Source organism: Monodelphis domestica, chromosome 5, assembly GCF_027887165.1.
Source record: "Monodelphis domestica isolate mMonDom1 chromosome 5, mMonDom1.pri, whole genome shotgun sequence".
Taxonomy (NCBI): domain Eukaryota; kingdom Metazoa; phylum Chordata; class Mammalia; order Didelphimorphia; family Didelphidae; genus Monodelphis; species Monodelphis domestica.
In genome coordinates, this window is record NC_077231.1 from 32,246,547 (window position 1) to 32,265,705 (window position 19,159).

The 19,159-nt window shown below is 42.2% G+C and overlaps 1 protein-coding gene across 1 annotated transcript; it reads left to right on the forward strand.

The window, feature by feature from the left end:
- The first annotated feature begins 930 nt into the window (after positions 1-930).
- Positions 931-19,159, forward strand: LOC103100412 (keratin, type II cytoskeletal 79-like). The gene is made up of 9 exons (XM_056798161.1): positions 931-1,537; positions 6,404-6,621; positions 7,691-7,751; positions 7,858-7,953; positions 11,804-11,968; positions 12,334-12,459; positions 14,779-14,999; positions 17,267-17,301; positions 18,174-19,159. Exons 1-9 carry the CDS (start codon positions 1,052-1,054, stop codon positions 18,392-18,394), a joined length of 1,629 nt encoding a protein of 542 aa, XP_056654139.1. The 5' UTR covers positions 931-1,051; the 3' UTR covers positions 18,395-19,159.

Sequence of the window (19,159 nt, forward strand, 5' to 3'; positions counted from 1 at the left end):
TTCATTTCCAATTTTTTGCTATCACAAAGAGTGCAGCTATGAATATTTTTGTACAAATGTTTTTTTCCTTATTATCTCTTTGGGGTACAAACCCAGCAGTGGTATGGCTGGGTCAAAGGGCAAGCATTCTTTTAGCACTCTTTGGGTATAATTCCAAATTGCCCTTCAGAATGGTTGGACCAATTCACAACTCCAGCAGTGTATTAGTGTCCCAATTTTGCCACATCCTCTCCAACATTTATCACTTTCCTTTGCTGCCATATTGGCCAGTTGGCTATGTGTAAGGTGGTTCCTCAGAGTTGTTTTAATTTGCATTTCTCTAATCAGGAGAGATTTAGAATACTCCAAAAAGTATTTCTTTAGGACCTGCCATAATGATAGGCACCATGCTGGGCATCAGAGATTCCAAGACAAAGATGAAATGGTCCCTGCCCTCATGGAGCTTCCATACGAATACATGAAGATGCAAACAATGGTCCCCACATATTCTGGTTCTGACTGGAGAGAAGACAGATGCTGTGGGCTGCCTGGGAGGGTGGGACTGAAGCTGGCTTGTGCACCCAATCTTCTTTGGCTTTATTACCCAACTTAACTTAACCACCTGCACTGCCCCAGGCCTTGGGGATTCCTCTTACAAAAAACTCCACAGAAAAGAAAGGACTCCATTGACAGCCGTCTGGGCTGGGGCATAGGCATCTAAGGCTGTCACCAGGGTGTTGGGGGATAGTAGTAGGAACCTGGTGTCATCATATTCCAAGTTAGGAAAGGTATAGGGGGTGGGGATGGTGGAAAAGGTGGCCTCCCCACCCCAGACAGGGCTTTGTCCTGGCTCCTCCTCAGAAGAGCAGATAACACTGAGAGAAGTGTGGGGGAGCGGGGGAGGATACCCAGACCCACAGCTGCCCCTCCCTCTCTTTTTTCCTCTGGTCTGTGGGAGCCCACAAGCTACCTCTCTTGGAAGCAGATAAAAGGACCATCTCCTTGCACTCCTGGGATATTCAGGGCCCTCTCAGCCTGACTGTGACTCTCCTCATCTTTCTCCTCAGTATTCATGAGGGCCTCCATGTCTCGCCAGGCTTACAGCACCAAAGGGGGCTTCAGCTCCTCCTCAGCCTCTGGTGGCCGTGGTGTGGGTGGTACTAGGACCCACACCAGCTTCAGCTCCATGACAATGTCCAGAGGTGGGAGCAGGCTTGGGGGTGCTGCCTATTGCAGCCCAAGGGGCAGCTTTGGTAGCCACAGCCACCACAATCTGGGTGCTAATACACGAATCTCTGTCAGTATGGCTCAGGGTGCATCCCATGGGAGGTCCTTTGGGGGCTTTGGTGTTGGGGCTGGCAGCTATTTAGGCCTGGGCTCCAGCAGGCCAAACTTTGGGGCCTCCTGCCCCCCTGGAGGCATCCAAGAGGTGACTGTCAACCAAAGCCTGTTGACTCCCCTCAATGTGGAGATTGACCCTGAGATCCAGAGGGTGAGGACTCAGGAGCGGGAGCAGATCAAGACCCTCAACAATAAGTTTGCCTCCTTCATCGACAAGGTGAGCTGTGGAGAGGGAGGTGAAGAGGAGAAAGGGGCAGAGAAGCATGTGGGGAATTTTGTCTATTAGGAAATAGACCCTAGACATGAAATGGGATTTGCTTGTATTCTATCTCAGTCTCTCCCCCCCCAGTCTTATTCCATTTTTATGGGCCAGCACTATTGCTACTCCTTGAGTGAAATTGTGGAAAGAAAAGTGGATTTGGATTCAGGAGACCTGGATGTACTTAGCTGTGTGACTGTGGGAAAATTGCTTCCTTTCTCAGTTTTCTCATCTGTAAAATGGGAGTGATGAGACTATTTCCACTCTTTTCCCTAAATAACTGTTGTGAGGAAATGCTCTAGGTGCCATGGAGATGGCCATAGGCAGCTCTTAACTGTCTTCGATTATTTGAAGAGCTGACATTTGGAAAGGGGCATTAGGCATTATTTGGATTTAATCTGTGTGGTCCTAGAAGGTAGAACTGGGAACAGTGGGTGGGCTTTGGAGAGAGGCAGGTTTTAGCATGGAAGAATCTTCCTGACAATTTGAACCATCCAAAAGTTAAATGATTTCTCTCAGGAGGTAGCGTTTTCTCTGTCACTGAAAGTCTTTAAGCCAAGGTTGAATGATCATGTGCTGGGAGTGGTGTTGAGGAGGTTCCTGATCAGGTCCAGATTGGACTAGGTGACTTCTGAGATCCTTTACACCACTGAGAATCATGGAAATTTTTATTTTTGAAAGAAAGTGCTCCTGTACATAATAGGTATCACATTTCTTGCCTTCTGAATGAGTGCGAGAGGGGCTGGAGAGAATTCTGAATTGAAAGTTGAAAAAAAAGACAATGCTCCAAGAAAATATTTTGATCAATGGAAGATTCAGTATCAGACCACATCATCTTGAGTCTGTTAAACCATTAGTCAATCAACAAGCATTTAAAGGCTTAATATGTGCCTGGCATTGGGCTGGGAATACAAAGAAAGACAAAACCATGGTGCTTGCTTTCCAGGATATGGGGAGATAATATGCAAACCCCTATGTACAGCCAGAAAAAAAAATTATATATGTATATATATATATATATATATATCAGACAGACAGAGAGAGACAGAGAGAGAGACAGAGAGGAAGGCATTGGGGCAGGGTGGACACAGCTGGAATGGATTGAGTCTTGAAGGAAGCAAGGAAAGCCAAGAGATAGGGGTGAGAGGTGAAGAACTCCAGCCATGGGAGAGGGCTCCCTTCTTTTTTGTCAGTTTTTGAAAGAAATAGAAACTGGGTCCAAACAATGTAAGGAAATGGAAATTAGTGGGTGGGATGGAGGGAGGAGGGACCTTGAAGGTAGAGTCAGGCCATCCCTAAATGCTTTAACATGGTTACAGACTTATAACCACAGGACACAGTAAGCATAGCAGTAGAAGGATTGTCTTAGAATGACTTCAGATTAGGAGGATAGTGAGTACAAGGGGAGCAAGGAAGGAGGTGACACTTCCAGAGATTGGGAGGCTTTGAATGGTCTGGGGCAAAGGAATTGCTGGAATCACTTCTTGCCTAAGACAGGGATCACAAGTCATAAGGATCTGCATTTGGAGATGCTCTGTTATTCTATTATTACTTTAATTATAGATAATTCTTATATAAACTTATAATAATATGGCTTCCCTTATTGGTTAATTATATGACATTAATCATCTTTGTTGTCATTCAGTCATTTCAGTTGTGTCTGACTCTTCATGACCCCATTTGGAGTTTTCTTGGCAAAGATTCTTGGAGTGGTTTGGTATTTCTTTCTCCAGTTCATTTTACAAATGAGGAACTTGAGGCAAATGGGGTTAAGTGATTTGCCCAGAGAACACTGGAAAGTGTCTGAAGTTGGATTTGAATTATTAATCTACAGAATGATACTTCACACAAGGCTTTTTCAATGTTTACAGAATGTTTACCTCACAACAATTATGTGAGGCAGATAGAGAAAGCATTATCTCCATTTTACTGATGAGGAAACTGAGGCTTATAGAAATAGCATGACTTAACCAAAATTATATAGCTGGAAAATGGTAAGAGCAGAGTTCGATCCTAGATCTTGCAAATCCAAGTCCACCACTGTCTATTCTCATCATTTTGATCATTATGCTGATTATGTGCCACTCTACTGGGCAACAAAATTTCTTTAAATTAATTTAAAGATCCAACCTCCTCATTTGGCAAATAAGGAAACTGAGGAAAGTCATGCAACTAATTTTTGGTCAATGGCAGGGCTGGGATCTCAATCCAACTTGAGAGTTCAATCTTGGCAGGATAATGGCAGTACCAACTCTTCCCATTTTGCAGATGAGAATATTTAGAGCCAGGGACATTTTATTCCAACCACAGATGAAGATTTAGGAAGCCTGAGGTTTGGATCCATTCTCTTGCCTTTCAGAAGAGTTTCCAAAGGACAGTGAGAACAATCATGAAAGATGCATGAATAGAAGATCAGAATAAGACCTTAGGGTTGTCTCCCAGTTTCTTTCTTTTTTTTCCATTTCCCATTCCACTTGGTCTCCCAAAGTAAACACTGAATTACTCAATGCTCTTATTCATCAGCCTACCTCTTGGAAGTATTGTATTTGTTCCAAGATAGTCCCTTCTACTTGTCTGAGGACCTTGTTTATCTTAACCTTCAGGTTGTTTTGTCTGACAAATATCATCGAATGTTAGTTTTCCCATATACTCAGAACAGAAAAAGAGAATTATATGGGATCACCACAAATCTCTATCCAGCTTATATTTTTGAAAGAGTGCAATAAACTCCACACAATTTCAAAGCTATTCTGCTCATCTGTGTCTTCTGAATGTCCTACAGTTCTCTTCTGTACTTTAAACAATTCTCCTCCTTCCTTCCTATAAAACTTTTTTTTGGCCTTCCTATCACTTTCCCCCTCTTCTCCCAAAATTGTTTTCCTCACTTAATTAAAAAGAAAATCTGGGTGCAGCCAGTGGCTCAGTGGATTGAGAGCCAGGCCTGGAGATGAAATGTTCTGGGCTCCAATCTGGCCTCAAATACTTCCTAGCTGTGTGACCCTAGTCAAGTCACTTAACCCCCCTTTACTTAGCCCTCATCACTCTTCTGCCTCAAAACCCATACACAGTATTAATTCTTTTTCTTTTTGTTAGGCCCCTACTTTCTGTCTTAGAATCAATACTGTGTATTTTAAGACAGGGTAAGGGTTTAAAATGAAAAAAAGTCCTGCTTTGTTTTCCCTTATTGGTTAATTGTATGATTATTCTCCCTTATAAGGGAATTAGCCAATAAGTGATGAGTATCAAAATAAATCCACACATGGTTGTGCCTGAAAATGACTTTATAAGTCTGCCTTCCTAGCCTTGGCATCCTACCTCTCCCAGTGCTTGGCCACAGCTCTGTGTAACATACTTCATCTGAGATGATGTTGAGGATATCTGAAAAACCTTTACTTCTACTTGGAAGGCAGAGTTACTTAGTGGATAGAGGTCTGGAGTGGGAATCAGGAGATTTGGGACTGAATCCCAGACATTTACTATTTAAGCCAGCTGCTTCATCAGTCTGCCTGAGTTTCCACAACTGTAAAATGGGAGCAATGCTAGTCCTACTGACCACCTTCCAGAGTTGCCATAAGGAAATGGTTTTATAATTCTGAAGACCAGCTATTACTATTTATATGGTGCTTTGGTATTTTCACATATGTTATCTTATTTGATCCTGGAGATAGAGTACAGATAGGGCAGGAGCCATTCTACCCATTTTACTGATGGGGAAACTAAGTCAAATGATTAACTATTTAGTGAATCCAAATTTCCTGACATCAAGTTTGTTATATGTTTCCATTTGTACTTGTAAGTACACAGAATCTGGGTTTCCTGGGCATTTTGGTTATTCCTTTGGTTAATTGGCATTTCTCTCTCTCTTCTTGCTCCCTTGCTTCACCATGGGTGCTGAGGCTGAACTGTATATATGTCATTGATGTTCCATTGTCAATGTCCCAGTGCCCTGGCTCTCCTTGTCTATTGCCATGGGTGATTTTATGATTCTGTGCAGGTGAAAGGCCCAGGGAACAGGAGACAGGTGAAATCATGTGCCAAATTTCCTGCCCTCCTCATTCCTCAGTGACTTGACTCTGGTGACATCGCTCTAGTGAGAGCTCATAGAAGAAGCTCTCTAACTGTTTACATTCCCTTTGGGCAGAATTAGGCACCATTTGAATGACTCCCAAAGGGCCAAAGTACCCAGCTCTCAACTGGCAATGTCTTGGAAAAAATTTCCAGAAAAGTCCCTTTGGGATTCCCATCAGAGAAAATTCCTACTCTGCTCCCATCTCAAGAGTGAAGGCTGCTCCTGTTGAATCATGGTAGTGGAGAGTATTTGATGTGGGTGGTTCTGAGCCCTGTTTTAGTCCCTTATTGGTTGTGTGATCTTGGACAAGTCATTAATGTTCATGAGTCTCAGTTTCCTTTTGTGTGAATTGTTGAGAATGATCCTCTCACTCCCTGCTTCAGATGAGTGTTGAGAGAAAAGTACAACTCAGTGAATTTAATGGAAATGGGAATTGGTGTTATTGCTGGTAGGTCAGGTAGTAGACAGATCACTAGCATGAAGCTGGGGCATGGGAATGGTGGGAAATTTGGGCCCCTTCCCACTGTCAGGCATGGATGTCTCAAGTCCTTTCTTTACTGTCTTGAAACATGCCACAAATGGAAAGAATTGGAGCCAGAGAAACTGGGTTTGAATCTTGACTCCACTTTTTCCTAGCTGAGTGACCCTGGATAAGTCATTCTAATTCCTTTGCCCATGGTTCATCCTTTGTAAAACAGAGGAGTTGACCTCTAAGGTGTCCTCCACATCTCAACGTTATGATTCCATGATTCCAGGTACGATTCCTGGAGCAGCAGAACAAGGTGTTGGAGACCAAGTGGTCTCTGCTTCAGGAGCAAAGTCAGAACACTGTGGTGGCCAAGAACTTGGAGCCATACTTTGAGTCCTACACATGCAACCTTCGGAGGCAGCTGGATGCTCTCCAGAATGAGAGGGCAAGGCTGGACGCTGAGCTGAATAACATACACGATCAGGTGGACAACCAAAAGCACAGGTGACAGGGAGAAGCATGGTGATGGGGCCAATGTGGAGGTGGTGAGGGAGGGTTGGGGGCAGAGCACAGGAGTGCTCATGTTCAGGGTGAGGGACAGGATAAGTAGGAGGTCACCTTGGAAAAGCAGAACTCGATCTCTCCTCCTTCCCCTTGGCCCTCAGCCACAGAGCCCAATGACTTCTCTAGCATCTCCATTTATTTATAGATTTGCCCTCCTTATGTTTTGTTTTGCTCTGAGCTTTAAAAACACTGAATTTTTATTTACACAAAGAGTCCTTTCTACCTAGCCAGAATCTGATCTTCCTTCTTCTCCTGCCTTTCTTTTATGTCTTCGGTGCTTAGCACGGCTCCTGCCACAGATTAAGCTCTAAAAAAAGGCTTGATGACTGACTTACTTGGGCTTGTTTTGATGTAACCCCACAAATATTTCTGGGATTTTGTCAAGAAATTCCTCCTTTGGGGAGGTAGCTCCCTCCTACAAACCACAGGCTTTGTCCTGGGGGTTTCTTCTTCTTCTAGTACTCCGGAGAGTGACCTTGCTCACCACTTGGGTTATTGTTGCCTATTATTATTGCTGTTGTTGTTCTAAGCCTCAAAAGGTTGCTCAGAAGTGTTCTGTGCAGAAAAGTTCAGACTGTGTTGTAATTCAGTTCTCTTTGATCAGAGGGGATGCAGCTGCCAGAAGGCTTGCTCACTGCTCTTTACCACCTTTGACAAAGCCGTCCGAAGCTCTGCTCTATCAGGACGCTCCGAGTATTCACATAGCAGCCCACTCCTGGCCAGGGCTCACCTTGTCTGAGCGTTATTGCTATCATGCAGTCCCCCTACTATTATCTAGCTTGCTGCTAAAATATGTCTCCCAAAGGAGGGAGGCAACATCAGAATAACTATAATACATTGATTCCATTCACCATTGAGCCGTAATCTGCTTATCCTTCTCAGTGAGTAGGGCACGGTGAAGATTGACAGTGGGCTGGGGAGGGGTCTGCGGTTGTCTGGCTGCCTAGGGGGTCCTCAAAGGGAATGGGAGGCAGCATTAAGTCTGACTTAAAGTTGCTCTATGTCACAGCTACGAGGATGAAATCAACAAGCGAACAGCAGCAGAGAATGAATTTGTCACCCTCAAGAAGGTGAGCAGAAGGACCGGGATGTTTCTAGGGGACCAGGGGCTGTCTCCCAGTGGTTTGCTGTCTCCCAGAAATATTGTCCTTTAATGTGATTCTCTTCTGCCATTAGGACGTTGATGCTGAGTACATGACCCATGCGAATCTCGAGTCCATCTCCAAATCTGTGTTTGAGGAGCTCAGCTTCCTTCAGAATCTCTTTGAGATGGTGAGGCAGCCATTTGGAGATAACAAGTTTGCATGCAGCATTGAGAAGCCTCTACACTCCATTTTCAATTGCACCATCTAGAATCCATTGGGTATTTTCAGGAAGAGAAAGAACCTTGACTCAACTCTGCCTCTTCCTCCCTAGGGTCCACTCTGTTCAACTTATAATAGAGTGAGATGGGAATGAGAGTAATGGATAGAGAAGGGGCTAGACTATTTTGGGTAGGAGAGGAAGGAGAAATATGGGCTGCAAACAGATTTGCCTGCCTGCATCTAGAGAATTCACTTCAGAGTCAGAGAAGAGAAGAATATGAAACCCAGAATAAAGACTTGAGATGTGACTTGAGACAGGAACCCAGTCATGGAATCTAAAGATTTGGGAGGTATTTTAGAGGTCTTAGAATCCATACACACCCCTTTCTCATATGTAGGAGTCCCTACAGAGAGTGAACTAAACTTTGCCTCCACACTTCCAGTCATGGAGATTATAAGGACATAAGTTTAGAGCTGGAAAGGACCTTGATGGTCATGAGATTGTAGATTTAGAGCTGAATGGACTTCTACTCCATTCTCCTTTTAAAGATGAGGAACTCAAGGCCCAGAGATGTGAAATAACTTGCCCAAGGCAAGAAAGAGTCAGAGGTAGGATTTAATCCCAGCTCTTCTGATTCTCAAGCTACCACACTGCATTTCACATTCCATAGCCAGCCCACTAAGGTTGTTAGATAAGTTCTTCCTTATAATGAGCTGAAATTTGTCTCCTAATAGCTTTCACCTCTTGGTCCTAATCCTCTCCCCCCCCCCCCCCATGGAGCTATATGTACTAAATCTTCTTGTTCTCTTATATGACTTTTCCAGTATTTGTAGAGAGCTTGGGTGTCATTCCTAAATCTTTTATTCTTCAAGGATAAACTGAAAGTTGAAGCCTAGTTATGGTAAACTTTTAGAGGTAGAGTGCTGGGCCCTGCCCCCACCCCACTCCCAGACTGAATGACATGTTTCCCTCCCTATTATCCATACTGGGGAGAGAGAAAGCCATTGGGATGCTGGGCAGAGGGGTGAGTGAAGTGAGGAATGTCCTCAGTGAGTGTAGAGAGGAGGGGAGTGACCTGAGTGCTCTGCTCCTGTCCAGCTCTGCCACCTGTGAGCCATCCACTTTACACTCTGTGCACTCCCATTGGGTTGCTGGACAGAGGGGCACATGACATGAAATGTCTTCAGACACAGTGGAGAGATGGGACCAAGCAGCTCCACCTTAGACCCTTTGCCTTTCTAGTAACGAACTCTGGCTGGGGGTGGGGGCACAGCATATGTGCCCACAGAGAGTGTTCTGCATGCTATCTTTGGTACCTGTGCCATAGGTTCACCATCACTGTCATAGCCTTTTCTCCCATGACATGCTTTTCATTTTTCTTACTATTCTCATCCTAGCTCCCCTAGATGCACTAAAATTTGCCAGTTTCTCTCATTTTGACACTGACCAATGGGCAGCATAGTGTAACCATTTACTTCTTTGACCTCAATTGTTTCTTTTAGTGAAATCTAGGAAATCTCTCTCTCTCTCTCTCTCTCTCTCTCTCTCTCTCTCTCTCTCTCTCTCTCTCTCTCTCTCTCTCCATTTTTCCTCCCCCTCCTCTCTTCTGCTCTCTCCTTCCCCTCTTCCTCTTTTCCTCTTTTCCACTCTTCCCAGGCTTTCTGTCTTCTCTTCTTTTTCTCTATCCCCCCATTCCTCTCTCTTCCTCTCCATTTTCTCCCTCCCCTTCTTGTTCCCACTCTTCCTCCTCTTCTTCTTTCTCTTCTCACTCTGTCTCTACTTGTCTGTTCCTCTCTCTGTCTCTATCTTTCCCTCCCTCCCTTTCTACTCCATAGCCCTTGTGCCTCTCTCTTCAGGAGTTGTATTGGTTAATAATGAACTTATGTTCATTTCATAGGTCTTTTTTACATGAAATGTTTGAATATAAAATGAAGGAATTCACATTTAGCCTTGTTGATTCTCCCCCCCCCCAATTGGTTGTATCAAGTTTTTGCTCCTTTTCTCCTTTGTCCTATTTAGGGATAACCTTTCCTCCCTTGTTTGGCAGATCTGTTTAAGTTCTTCTCATCTTTGTGTCAACCACACACTTCAGAAAGGCATCATCTATCTTCATCCAAGTATGTTAAATAACATGAAAAAGGATGAGATCTAAATGAGAACCTTGTGGCATACCATTAGAGACTTCCTTCTAGGCTGGCATTGATCAGTACTCTTTGAATAGAGCTCTTCATCTACCTGACTTATCTACAAAGATAACATGAGAAATTGTCATATGACTGGCTGATATCAAGATAAAACGTCTCTCACATTCATTTGATCTACTAGTTTAGTAGCCCAGAAAAAAACCAATAGAATGAGGTTATTTTAGTATGACACATGACTTTTCCATTGTTTCCAATGAACAAGGTTTTATTTTCATCCCCTCACACCTCCCCTTCCTAGGAGGAAAAACAAAATCACCCTCTCAACTAATATGGCTGTTTAGTCAAGCAAAGCATATTCGAGCATTGGCCGTGTCCAAAATCTCTGTCTCTCTGTCTCTGTCTGTCTGTCTGTCTCTTGTTCTGTAAATCTAACTCCCCTCCCCTCCAGGCAGGAGGTGGGTAGCATGTTTCATCATGAGTTAGCTGGAATTATGAGTCATCTGATATTTATAGTGTCATTCTTATTGCATCAATTGTTTTCCTGGTTCTGCCCCCATTACTTTGCATCGGGGGCATGTTTTTTTCTTAGTAAACTCATCCTGGCTTCCAATGACTATCACTTTCATTTTCAAGTTTTCACAAATCATCAGCCTCAATTGTTTGATCAGGAATATTAAAAAAAATTTTTGTTTGTTACATTAAAATACCCAAGTAACACTATCTCTCCCTTCCATCTCCATTAGAGATAGCATCATTTGGCAAAAAGAAATATTCTATATAAAAGTTTTTATCAGCTTTTTCCTCTGGATATACATGCCATTCTTTAAACAATATTTCTATTGCTTTATATATGTCCCCTTGGTTCTGCTTGTTTCACCCTTCTTAATTTCATGTAGGTCTTTTGATTTCTAAAAATTAACATGCTCATCATTTCTTACAGCACAGTGATATTCCATCATAGTCACATGACTCAAGCAATGATGCTATTGTGAATCTATAGTTTTCAGAACTGAATTTTCCTCTTTTGAAGGTTAGGACATTTGCTTAGCTCTAACCATTTCTCTCTTATTTTCTCCACCATTTCTATAAGTTATTAACTAGTTACATACATACATCACATAATTAGTAATTCTCAATGAATTTTAATCCTTTAGTTCTTTCAGTATTTGGGATGTAATCTAGACACAAAGAAGAAATGTTTCATACTTTCATGGAGTCTAGAATCTACTCCTGTAAACGAGTAGATAATGAACAACTGATAAGATAGGACATGACAACAGAAGAGAGTATAGATTGAGAGGTGGAAGAATTTAGCCAGTCCAATCCACTCATTTTATAAATGAAGAAACTGAGGTCCCATAACATTAAATGATTTATCCAAGGGTTTAGTTAGTTAAGTAGAAGAACTAGGATTTGAATCACGATCCTTAGACCTTAGACATTAGATTTAGAATAAGAAGATCTGGACTCTGCTTCTCACTAGCTCTATGACATTGGGCAAATCAGGTCATCTCTTTCAGGACTTTCCATGAGAGCCTTTCCACTTCTGGAGCCTATGAACACAGAAGAACACAGGTCTCCGGCTGCCCATTTTGACATTAGTTCCTGAGGGGATGAAGGTGGGGAGGTTGGAGGGATCCAGACAGAATCTGTAGCTTCTTTTGTCCCCATAGGAGCGGAGCCAGATTCAGACTCATGTTTCTGATACCAATGTTGTCCTGTCCATGGATAACAACAGATGCCTGGACTTGGACAGCATCATTGCGGAGGTCAAAACTCAGTATGAGGAGATTGCCAAGAGGAGCAGAGCAGAGGCAGAGTCATGGTACCAGACCAAGGTGAGTAAGGGAAGTTGTTGGCTCAGGAGAATGAGGAAGGCTGAGGCAGATCTCCAATCCTAAGGGATAGCCTGGAAATAAGAGCCCCATTTACAGTGGCTGGACACTTGTGAACTTTTTGAAGGCAGGAACTATAGATTTTTCCATCTATATTTGACCCATAGACTTCTTGACTTGACCTGAATGGTTAAAATGATCAGTCAGAGGGGCCAAATTCCCAAGAAGGCACCAAAGAGAGGAAGGCCCACAAGATAGAGGAGTTGGCCACTTTTGTCCAGTTGGGTTTCTTTGGGCATGTGGGCTGGGTCTGTTGGCCACATAACTTAACTGTCTTCAGGCTTAACAACTGCTCTTGTGATCTCCAGTATGAGGAGCTTCAAGTGACAGCTGGGAAGCATGAGGACCATCTTCGGGACACCAAGAATGAAATTTCTGAGCTCACCCGCACTGTGCAGAGACTGCAAGGGGAGATTGACTCAGTAAAGAAGCAGGTGGGGATGACTGAGGTCGGCGTGTTGGGGGATAAATGGTCTCAGGGTCAGGTCTGTTGCCATCTGAAGTGACTGAGGACATCTTCATGAGATGAGTCATGGCCTGACACCTACTACTTTGCTGTCAGATTGGGAATTTGCAAAGTGTATTTGTATAATACCCTGGATGTATAATATGGATCTTGGGGGATTTTTTGGCTTGGAAAAGAGCACACTGAAGGTTGAAAAAGGGGAGAGTTCTTCCAAAAAATCTGGATCCATCCAGAGGAGGTCAGTCCTTGCTGGTCCAGAAGTCACCAACCAGCCTGTTTCAATACTTGCAATGACAGGGAGTTCATTAAGTAGACCATTACAGTTGGACCTTATTTAAAATTTTTATTTATTTCTGCTTTATCTTTGCTGCTCTGTTTCCACCTAAAAGTTGCAGCATGTGGCAGCTAAGTGGCTCAGTGGCTAGAGAGCCGGGCTTAGAGGTCTTGGGTTCCAATCTGACTTTAGACATCTCCTATCTATGTCACCCTTGGCAAGCCACCTAATGCTTATTCTTCTTTTGCCTTGGTACCAAGATTTAGTATCAATTATAAAATAGAAGGTAAGGGTTAAAAAAAGATGTAGGATACAAAATTGTCTATAGAGAAAGCCTGCTTTGTATCACCTGGCATTTGATTCAATACCATTATATCTCATTCTACAATTTTTCATCAGATCATCAAATTTTGAGTTAAAAGAGCCACAAAGTCCTACCTCATATAATAAATATCATATATAGTATATATATATATATTTGTATATATCCTTACCTTATGCACTAGAATCAATACTATGTATTGATTTCAAGGCAGAAGAATAGTAAGGACTAGGCAATGGGAGTTAAGTGACTACCTGTCCAGGGTCACATAGTTAGGAAGTGTTACAGGTCAGATTTGAACCCAGGACCTCCCATCTCTAGGCCTGCCTCTTAATCCACTGAGCTACCTAGCTGCCTCCCATAATATATTAAATATTATTTATAAAATTTATATAAATTATTATTAAATACATATATAATATATAATGATTAAAATGTAATAAAATATTATTTAATTAAGTATAAAAATGAGATAACTAATGAAAATTAATTCTATATTCAATAAAATATATTAAATTGATTAATGCTTTTTAAATGACACTATCATTGTGTGATCAATTAAACCCTTGACAACAAAGAAAAACAGTTAAGCAAAGTTGACCAACAAAATAAATGTATTTGATATTGCATGTGGCATTCTCCTTCAGGCTTCTTATTTATTGAGAGAGGGAATTTTATAGAATCATAGAGTATAGAGCTGGAAGTATATTTGCTTTTGCTTTTGAGGATCAAGATTGGTCATTATGATTAACTTGAATTCAGTTGCCTCTAAGTGATATTTCCTTTTTAATTATGTTTATATTATTCTCTTGATTCTTTTAATTTTACCCTTTGTTAGCTTAAGGACCTCATTTTACACGAACTCAGCAGAAGTGAACACAGGCATAAGCAATTGGAAATTGAGAAAAATAAAGGCAGAAAAATAGTAGAACAAACATTTTAACTCTGCACTAAATCTGGGCTATTTTCCCAACTGTGTGGAGTCTTGCTTCTATTAGCCCAATCCCACATATTCTTGCTCTAAGAAGAATTAGTGTGAATGATTTTTGTCCTAACTTCTCTTTTGTCATAAGTCCTGCCCCCTTTAGGGCAGTGCTTCTCTTTGTTCTGCAAACACTTTTTAGTCATTATAATGCCCCAAAGTACAAGAGAAGTGATGCTGGTACCTTTGAAAAGCCCAAGAAAAGTCACAAAGTGCCTAGATATGTTTGTAAAGGAAATGCTAAATAATGTGGATCCCTGTTGTGTTCAATTTTCAAGAAATGTGAAGGGACTTGGAACATAATGATCACATAAAATGAGGTCCCACTGTACATTTTTGAGCAGCTCTAATTGCCAATGAGCACCCTACGTAAGAGTCTACAGGGCTTTAGATCTTTGACCCTAAGGAAAAGGTGAAAAGACTAGGGTTAAACACTGACCTCAGAGCTACAAGTCCTGGGTTCAAGTCTTAGTCTTTATCCTTGTGAGTCTTGGGGCCAATCCCTTAATCTTTCTGAGGCCCCTCTTTGTAAACTGAGAACAATAATACATTACCAACCTCTCAGCATCACTATGACTCCTTTTCACAGGAGAATGTTTCTTTTTCTCCTCTTCCCCAGGTCAGTTTGTGTGGGATGGGGCTCTACTGGAGGTGAGAATATTGAGGGGATGATATTGGAATGTGTTCTTCATATCTTTGCCCCCTCCAGTGCCAGCAGTTGCAGACAGCCATTGCTGATGCAGAACAACGTGGAGAGTTGGCCATCAAGGATGCCAAGAAGAAGTTGGGAGACCTGGAAACAGCTCTGCACCACACAAAGGAGGAGCTGGCCAAGCTACTGAGGGACTACCAGGACCTGATGAATATCAAACTGGCCTTGGACATGGAGATCGCTACCTACAAGAAGCTGCTGGAGTGTGAGGAGAGCAGGTAACCAAGCTGGTCGTGATGGGGTGGAGGATGAGAGAAGTGACACAGAATAATTTAAGTCCTGGACAATTATTTTTGTAACTGAATTCAGATCTCATGTGGGAAATATGGAACTAACTATTGTCTGCTACACACTTTATTTCACATTTATTTATCTTGCAGCTACTGTAAATGTCAATGAAACTAGTTTTTATCTCTTCCCCTTACTAAAGAAAAAAACTCCCAAATTTGAAATATAGTTTTAACATCAAGTTTTTTCAAGTTGTGGCTGGTGCCATGATAGGGTCAAGACTTCAAAACCCTTAGTCAATCTTCTGACTCAGTGCAATTGAAGGCAAATGGTAAGACCCCAAGTGAGTCACTTACTTGTCTGAGTCTCAGTGGGAAGAAGAAAGGGGTGTGTTTTTTCTGAGTAGAGTCTATTGGAAGGCACCCAGAAACACTGAGACCTTGGAAGAGGTGGGCAGAGGGAAGGTGATCAAGAGAGGGCACCCAAGCAGACAGACAATTAAATGTGATCATCCTTATCTTCATGGGGCTTTTAGAGAAGGTTTTGTTTCATGCTTGAAACTTGTACTATGCTTCGAACATGTTCCTAGCAGTGTTCCTGGTACACAGTAGGTATTTCATATAAAATGAAGCTAGGCAGATGGCATATAAACAGTAGGCACTTAATAAATATTTGTGGATGGATGATCGACAAGATCATCTCTCTTCAACGAAGTCCTCCTTCAGTGCCTTATTTTGAGCTCCTTGGGTTCCCAATGGCTAACTAAGATCTTAATTTCTGCCAAGTTGGGAAGGTTTTGGCTAGGGTTCAAGTGATGTATACTGAATATATCAGTCATCAGAAAACCAGCTAAGCTAAATTTAGAGAGGCTTTGCCATTAGAAGATGGTCCACCAAGGAAAGATCGTTTTTGGCTACACCAATTCATTTAACTGTCTTCTAAGGCACTGTGATCTGAATTTATAGTGGGATGACATCACAGTTCCTTGAATTACTGAATTATTGAAGCATCTGGCCAACTCTGACTCATCCAGAAGATAAAGATCAATGTTGATTGTAGCTATGTTGACATTTTCCTTTCTTCTGTTTACTTAATTGCTTGGTTGATTTTATCAGCTTCTTTGTTGACTTTGAGCTCTGGCAGGTAGCATAATGCAAATAGGGGAAAGGGACCTTTAAGATTTCCTACTAACACTTTGGATTTGCTGTCAGCAATAATATTTGACAGAAAAATTATCCCCTCTCCTATTTTTGTGGAAAGTGTGACCTAGATGAGTAATCAGTCAGTCAATGAACAGAGTACCTACTATGTGCCAGGCATTGTGCTAAAAAAAAAGCAAGCAAAAAGGCAGCTCTGTCTGGACTGCTCTATCTCATCTTTATTCTTAAAGATCTAAAGCTGCATGGGAATTCAGATGTCCAGCCCCCTTATTTTATAGAGGAGAGGAAGGGAAAGAATGTTTTTTAAGGTGCCAACATACCAATTACCTCATTTGAACCTTCCTTATGGGATTTTGGTACTATTTTTTAATTTTATTAACTCTATTTTACAGAAGAGGGACCCAAGGCAGAGGTTAAATGATTTGCCAGGGCACACAGATATTAAGTGTCTGAGGCCCGCTTTGAACTCAGGTCTTTCTGACTCAAGGTCCAGTACTTTATCCACAGTGGCACCAGTTGCCATCTAGGGGAGGACAAATGACTAGTCCAAGTGACTTGCCCAAAGTCTCACAGATATTAAATGGCAGAGGCAGGTTTTGAACCCAAGTCCTTCCAGAAACACTTTTTCTATTGAATTACATTGAGAGATGATACCATAAACTCCCATCTTGGAGATGTTTAGAGGAGAACTATGGAATAGAGAAGCTGAGCAATTTCCTAAATTATCTTGAATTGGCTTCATTACTTGGTGGGGAGACCAAGTTAATTGTTAATTCCCAGAACAGCATATCTCCAATAGCACAAAAATTTTTCCCCCCTTTTGCCCTACAGGAGGACAAAAGCACACTCCAAAGCCATAGAATAGCTATTCTCAGACTTTTGGCCATTTTGTATAATATCAACCTATGGCCAATCAATTTGGCTAATTCTCTGTTGAGTACCATTGTTCCTCTGTTTTTTTCCCCTGGAAAATGAAAAGATCCTGCCACTGGGCAGAGGGCTGCCAGAGAATAGGGGTAATGGGGAGATTTTTTTTCTGGACCTTGAACTGGTAGCTCTTGGAACTGCTGACCCTTCTCTCATCCTTTCTTCTACAGAATGTCTGGAGAGAATCCAAGTGCTATCAGCATTTGTAAGTATCCCCCATGACTCCTTTTTCTTCTGTTCTTACTCCTACTCTTAATAAACCAGTCCTAGAAGCAGAATCCTAGATCTAGATTTTATCATGGATCTAGGTTTTTCTGTGGTTCTTATTTCTTCCCCTGACTGTGGACAATGTCCCCTTTCCCAAGATTCTTCCCCTTCGCCTCTGCCCCTCCCCACCATCTCCAGAAAACATTAGCACTTGCAATCTACACCCTCAGATTCCCCCCACCTGCCATTGCAGTCTTAAGGGTTGGAGGGTACCACAGATTTCATTTAGTCCAAAACCTACCTGGAGCACCATTTCCGCTGAAAATTTGTTTAATAACCCAACAGCCAGTGTGTGAAGATCTATAGAGAGAGTTGATTTCATATGTGGACAGCTTTCACGGTTAGGACGTTTTTCTTTACATCGAACACCCATCTGGCCTCTTGTAACCTCTGCCTACCACTGGGTCATTGGAGTATGACAATACAATTCCCCTTTTATGGTACAGCTCTTGAAATCCTTGAAGGTGGCTGCTATGTTCCTGCTAAGTTTTTTTCTCCAAGCTACACTCTTCAGGTTCATTCTACGATTTCTTATAAGACATGGGCTTGAGACCTCTCAATGTGATGGACATCACCTTCTGGACTTATTCTAGTTTATTCTAAAATGTGACCAACAGAACTATACATGCTATACTAATGACAGAGGAAGTTTCTTGATAAAATTCTGCCTAGTTTATATTTAGTTCATTCTGATGTCTTTTAAATTCTCCAGTAGATTTTTGAGAGATCAGCCTCCCCTTGTCACCTAGTATAAGGTCTTTGGTAACTTTCCTGTCCCGAATCCCTTAACTCTTCCTCTTTTCATTGCAGCTGTGACGGGCAACTCTACCAGTGTTTATGGTGGGGGCAGCCGAGGAGTTGGCAGTGGCAGCTTTGGGGGTGGGGTCTCCTTGGGCAGCATTGGTGGAGGAATGAAGGGGAGCTATGGATCCTCCTGTGGTTATGCCAAGGCAGGGCCTACCACTGGGGGAACATCCATCCTGAAGAAGACTACAAGTACCACTGTTAAGTCTTCCACTCGAAGGTATTAACCATTCTGTGACATGTCAAGTTGCTGCTGGTCATTCTGATTCCTTGTAAACTTCCCATTCTATTTCCCAGTCCATCTTGAATGGCTCTTCCTTCCTTTATATCCACCCACTCAAACTTTTACAGAGCTTCCCATTCAGGACTCCCAAATAACCATGAAAGTTCCATTTATCTATGTTTTTCACATCATATCTTTTGCATATTATATTGGCTTTCTAGAGCTTAAGGACAGCTACTGGAAGTGAGAGGAGGCATTGAGGCCTTCAGTTAAAATGAGAACGTTGAGTTGGCTAGCTGGCATAGTGGAAAGACCATGGGATTTGCATTTAGAAGACTTGGGTTTCAATCTTGGTTTGCTCTGAGTTTCCTCAGTTGCCTGTTCTCAAAAATGAAGGGGTTGAATTGGATCTTCTCTGAGGTCCCTTCCAGCACAAGATTCTATGATTCTCTGGAGATTAACTCTTTTTTTGGGGGGTGAGGGATTAGCTTTTGCTGAATTGCCAAGGCAGCCTCAGTTTCTCCCACTCTCCCAGCCTTGTGTGTGCTGAGTCAATATATTTTTGTACACACATTGGTGGATCCCATGGTCTGATCATCAAGCTTCAGATGTAAGGAAAGGGAGAAGTCATCTTGCCCTGTTCTCCTCCCACCCCAAACTAAATCAAAGCTGAATGTCTTTCAAAACCCACCCTTCCTCTAATTGTTCTTCTCCTTGCTCCTTTATATTGCCTATGATGTATCTCAATAAAAAGCAGCCATGTCTCTCA

Bases quoted from the DNA above. Each gene is read 5' to 3' on its own strand.
- LOC103100412 (XM_056798161.1), top strand. From the start codon at position 1,052: ATGAGGGCCTCCATGTCTCGCCAGGCTTACAGCACCAAAGGGGGCTTC. The intron at 7,752-7,857 runs GTGAGCAGAAGG...TTCTGCCATTAG, and splicing joins AATTTGTCACCCTCAAGAAG to GACGTTGATGCTGAGTACAT. The intron at 11,969-12,333 runs GTGAGTAAGGGA...TGTGATCTCCAG, and splicing joins AGTCATGGTACCAGACCAAG to TATGAGGAGCTTCAAGTGAC.